Source organism: Ammodytes marinus (assembly GCF_949987685.1).
Source record: "Ammodytes marinus genome assembly, chromosome: 13".
In the NCBI taxonomy this organism is placed as follows: Eukaryota; Metazoa; Chordata; class Actinopteri; order Uranoscopiformes; family Ammodytidae; genus Ammodytes; species Ammodytes marinus.
In genome coordinates, this window is record NC_137217.1 from 17,119,273 (window position 1) to 17,124,810 (window position 5,538).

Genomic DNA, 5,538 nt, shown 5'->3' on the forward strand with positions numbered 1-5,538 from the left:
CAGAAATCCCCAAAGATATGATGTCTGGATTTCTCAGCAGAAAAACAGGACCTATATATTGAGGAAAAAATGTTGTCATCCAACTCTTGCAATTTGACCTTGTTAGTCCGAAAAGGGGTTGATTATAGAGGTTATCTGGGACAGCCGCTCTTTGAAGTATGCACCCCTGTCTTTTCTCATCCCCGTACAGTTGATCCATCTTGGCTAAGCTGGCACGGGACCCATTGTGGTTAAAACTTTTTTAATGGAGTGAACATGAATATCACTGTCAACTGTGGGAGCCTCGTACATGTGGAGGACTGTGGTTTGTTATTTCTATAGATATGAGTCGGCCGATAGAGAAAGACTGCCCGAGGAAAGAGAAAATAGAAAAGGTCTCTGTGGATCAGGCTTTCTGGCTCAGGACTTAGTGAGTGAGAGCCTGAGTAGTGTCTGCCTTGATATGACCCTGGGGAGGGGCGGTTAATAATGACGCTCTTGGGTCACTCATGACTGCTGTGTCAAGTTGCTATGAGTCAGTACTATATAGGCCTACACTGGACTTTATCAAAACACCCACTCACTGCCCATTGATAAGGACAAAGGCTTTCTTCATCTGTTGTCGGTGGATTGGCAATGTGCGGTAAATCACAGTGGAAAAACAACCAACCAGTGCTGGTTATCTCCTCTTTGTGTTTGTGTAATTGTCACACACACACACACACACACACACACACACACACACACACACACACACACACACACACACACACACACACACACACACACACACACACACACACACACACACACACACACAGCCGACAACCTGTAAGTGACTGATGAAGGTTCTGTCTTTATTAAAGATCAACACTGGAGGAGTTGTCCCATGATGACTTCATATTCCCGAGAAGCAGCTGTGTTTTCTCAGAGTCACTTCAGCAGCAACCAGTTGATCTCTGTGGTGAAACGCTGCCAAGAAATGTACATGTGGAGTGGGTGTCAATGCAGGCTTTTGCATTGTTTGTGGTTCTAATATAGCGGATGATGGCGTGTCCTCGTGGCTTAAGGGCTCTGAGATGCTGACCAGATAATCACAACATTCCTTGTTCAGATCTGGGTGCTTTTGCTTTTTTTTACTTGCTCAATTAAAACATAATAATAAAAGGCATTCAACCATAAAGCTCAGTTGATATGCTTCTGAGGTGTAGTGGAGTGTGAAGTGTGAAGTTTCCTAAAATGGGAAAACTCAAGTAAAGCAAATCTTGAATGAAGTAAATGTGCTCTCATACGTTTCATCTCTGTATCAGTAAAACATTAAGGCCAATAAGCACATTTGATCGGAGTGTTAATCTTTTGTTAACATGCAACACATAATCAGGAAAGAAGCAGTTGATAGTCAAAAGTTAACTTCTAGCTGCTTTTGTTTGCGAAACACTAGAAGAAAATAAATTACAGCAAAGAGAGTCAGAGATGGTGGTTTGAAATCTGCCAGCTCACCTGTGAGGTACAGGTAGCAGGTAGAGAATTGTGTGTACTGAGATCAGCACCATGGACAGGGCCACCAGACAGGTACACTCACCTTGAGGAGGGCCTGAGCTGCTCGTTCCAGCATCATCGTCTCTACATACACTGTATAATGCAAGTTCTAAATGTGCAAGTCATGGCATTTCACATTAACTTTGCAGCTTGGTGATATAAATTAATAAGCATGCTTTTTTTTTGTAAGCCAGTACATGTTATTAAAATATAATGTTTGATTCAGAAAGATAGACTTACCGTAAACAAGCCTGTTTTCGCCCTGGAACAATACTTCAGTCTCAGGATGTAAATGGATGTTCACTAGCGTTATGACCTCTGACCCCAGCTGCCCCCCAGTTTCCTCAACCAGATGCTGCTCCTGTGGACCACAGGCCTTCTCAACATAAACAAAGTAATCCTCCACTAAACAAGATGGATATTCTATCACCAGCCTGGTCAATACCAGAGGCTCTTAAACACAGAACTGCCTGGAGCTGCTTTCCTCATCAGTGACTGGAGCCAATGCGGAATAATCATGTCTTGTATTGTATTTTATGGGTGAACAAAGAAACATAAACCGTATTTCACCGCAGTTGTGCATGCATTTTGTGGTGTATCACGGTATACCAAAAGCATGCCCTCTTGTGGGGGGATATAATTAGAGCATGCAAGCGGTCCTCCCAAGAAAATCTGGAGCACTGGCAGCATGTCAGAAACATAAGATTGGGATCATGTGTTGCCTATAAGTCCCTTTGATCTCATTTTGAGTAAGACTAGACAGAAACATAAATCACAAATCCATGGGGGTTAGGCCTAACAGAGAGCTGCCAAGGTTGCATAATACTTGATTGAGAAAAACAATCAAGTGTCAGCCCACACAATTACTGGAGATTATAACCGCAGCAGCAATATAAAGTGACAATAGTCCTTTTGATGTTGATTGATGGATGACATGATGTAAATATGCATCGTTTGTGCTGCATACCTGCAGGAAAAACAAGGATGTACCAATGTGGTCATTTAAAATAGATGTGCCTGTTTTTTAGAGATGAGATTGTATTACTTCAAGCATATGCATAATGAGGCAATTTACTACTCGCTTTTCCCCTCACTTAGTGAATACACTTTTGAGAAAATGCATAGGTTATTAAATCAAAAGATCATTTTAGAGTCATAATTATTGACTTTATTCCTATACTTAAAGAACATTGTAATGATGTGAAATTGCAACGTTACTCAATTTATTCTCAAACTCACAGTTTGTATCAAGAAGAGCCTTTCGGATAGTTCCTTTGGATGCTCCCACCCCTCGCTCTCACGTAATTCATCTTCTCGCCCAATCCTGTCCCTCCCCCCAAAAAAAGTTTACGCCATGCAGCCTATAAGAACTGCCTAAGTTTCTCAAGTATCGAAAAAGGCTTGTCCTCCCAAGAACCCATCTATGGATACTTCGGTGTCTTTCGCAGACACACAGACCTACAGGTGGACTAATTCCGTGACTTCATGAGAGGGAAATAATATATTTATATTTGTTTTCCTGTGGGGGACTCTTCTTCATCATCTACCCCAATTGTGGAAGATGTCCGAGGAAAATCTGGGGGAAGAGTCGGGCAGCTCCCCCGTCTCGCCTGCGGACAGCCTGAGCAACAGCGAGGGGGAGCAGGACAGACAGCCGAAGCGATGTGGGAGGAAGAGGAGACCGAGCAGGAAGAGCGGGGAGGACTCAGATAGCCCGACCCCTGGGAAAAGAGGGAAGAAGTCCACCAGCAGCAGCCCCCAGTCTTTCGAGGAGCTCCAGACGCAGCGGGTCATGGCCAACGTGCGCGAGCGCCAGAGGACGCAGTCCCTCAACGAGGCGTTCACGTCTCTGCGGAAGATTATCCCAACCTTGCCCTCGGACAAGCTCAGCAAAATACAGACGCTCAAACTCGCGTCCCGATACATCGACTTCCTCTACCAGGTGCTGCAGAGCGACGAGCTGGACGCCAAGATGTCAAGTTGTAGTTATGTGGCGCACGAGAGGCTGAGCTACGCCTTCTCCGTGTGGAGGATGGAGGGCGCTTGGTCCATGTCAACATCTCACTAGCATCTGGAGAAAGTATGCCCTAAATGGTACGCCAGGTTGCCTTTCTCCACCCGACTAAAATGTATGACCCGAGCCGTGAACTGCGAAAATGGGAAATAACCCACTAGAATTTTTTTTTTTTTTTTTACGAAATCAGAAGCCTCAGTTATGTTCCATACTTCTCTGCGCAGTTGAGTGATAATGTATGCCTTGTGTAACCTACAGGTGACTGCTGATTCTACTTTTCTACATTCTGACGGGACAAATCTGGAGTCCAATGCTGGATACATGGGATCACTCTATTTAAACCAAAGACGACATAAGACTTTTTTTCTGCAGAAGCCCTGATAGACATCAGGGTGGTGCTCCATACACACACCACCCTGATGTGTTTTCATGTTGTTGACGACGAATGTTGCAAACACCATGTGTGTTTTATTTTTTGTTTTGTGTTGTTGATTTCTTTCTGAATGCATGCCTTTGGACTGGTTTCTGCGGAGGTCAAAGTGCATGATCGAAGCAGTTGTCTCAGTTTTTGGGGTGAGACTGGTGGTAGCCTAGCTAACGTTACAGGCTGACTGTGTGGAACCTGTGATTAAAGAAAACAGAATCAAGCAAAATATTTTTCAGAATACATTTATTTATTTATTGGGGAAACGTGTTGCATTGAGGAAATAGTGTCTGTGTCTGAAATCAAATACATTCCTATTTTTTATTAGAATGTTTTGCTGTTTTTTTTGTAAATGTTTATGTTTTTGCATTAAAGAAAATGACGTTGAAAGTGATTGCATGACTTTTATTTATTTATTTAATTGTTAATGGCCGACAGCTGTGCCAAAATTCACATCAAATACCCGGGCATTTGGCAGATAATATAAACTGTGTATGAAATGAAAATATGCTTTAATGCATTTATCATGTGGACTATAGGCCTAATAGTCCTACAACCACTGTAAAATGTTCACTTGGGAACACCGATGGAGTTATTATTGGCTCGAGTGAATGCGTTGGAGAAACATGCCGAAACATTTATTTTCCTTTCTTTCTTTTTTCCAATATATTATTCCACATCCAAAAAGCAAGAATTAAATAAAGAATGCAGGGTTTGATCTATGTGTCACCTCATTTCAACGAAAAACACATCGTTTAAACGTGCTACTCCAAAAAAAAAAAAAAAAGATCTATAGATAGATAGAAATAACTAAGTATGTAGGCCTATGTACCCCTACTAAGCTCAAATCCATTTGAATTAAAATTGTAGAAGTTTCGTGTGTTCAGTTCCACTCCCCTTTCTGCTGGATTTGTTTATAGTTGGATTAAGGATTGGACCTGTAACTCACCATTATGGATAATAAATTACACTTGGGTCATGTCAACCTGCTGTTGGGCCCAATGTCCCCTCTGGCTTCAGCTGAACACAAACAGCGATGCAGCTAATTGTTTAAGGCTAAGGATTTTTCTTTTTTGTTTTACAATTAATCAGATCCGAAAATCATGCACAAAATAAAACCACAAACGGGATTATTTTACCTATCGTCCTTGTGATTTTTGCAGCTCTGCAGCGCAACATAGTCGCCAATAAAGGAGACTTTTCTGCGCATGTCAAACAAGCACGAAAGGTAGTCCCCATTAATTGTCACTAAATAAATATTTCGTACTGTTACCGTGGTGTGATTGATCTCAGTGATCTGTAAAAGTGTTTTTCACTGTCCGAAATCAAAGTGTGCGACCGTTTGAAGGTGTGTAATTGGCTTGCGAGGCATGTATGGAATTCCCAGATGTCTATGAAATGTAAGGAGGCCGTGAAGGTATAGGCTGTAGGTCTGTAGCCTACACACAGGCAATTCTCACTGCAATTTTTTTTCTTTCTTTGGGGGGAGGAGGCGTAATGCTTCATGCACACACACGGTTTAGATAGAATACACAACTTTTTTGCAACTTTATCAGGTAAGGGGTTTCACCCAGTATCAGAT

At 42.3% G+C, this 5,538-nt stretch overlaps 1 protein-coding gene across 1 annotated transcript; it reads left to right on the top strand.

Annotated features, from left to right (window-relative positions):
• Positions 1 to 2,937: 2,937 nt before the first annotated feature.
• Positions 2,938 to 4,228, top strand: twist1b (twist family bHLH transcription factor 1b). Its single transcript, XM_080040306.1, has 2 exons — positions 2,938 to 3,612; positions 3,791 to 4,228. Exon 1 carries the CDS (start codon positions 3,080 to 3,082, stop codon positions 3,584 to 3,586), a length of 507 nt encoding a protein of 168 aa, XP_079896432.1. The 5' UTR covers positions 2,938 to 3,079; the 3' UTR covers positions 3,587 to 3,612; positions 3,791 to 4,228.
• The last annotated feature ends 1,310 nt before the right edge of the window (positions 4,229 to 5,538 follow it).

Coding starts and splice junctions, on each gene's coding strand:
- twist1b (XM_080040306.1), top strand. CDS start 3,080: ATGTCCGAGGAAAATCTGGGGGAAGAGTCGGGCAGCTCCCCCGTCTCG.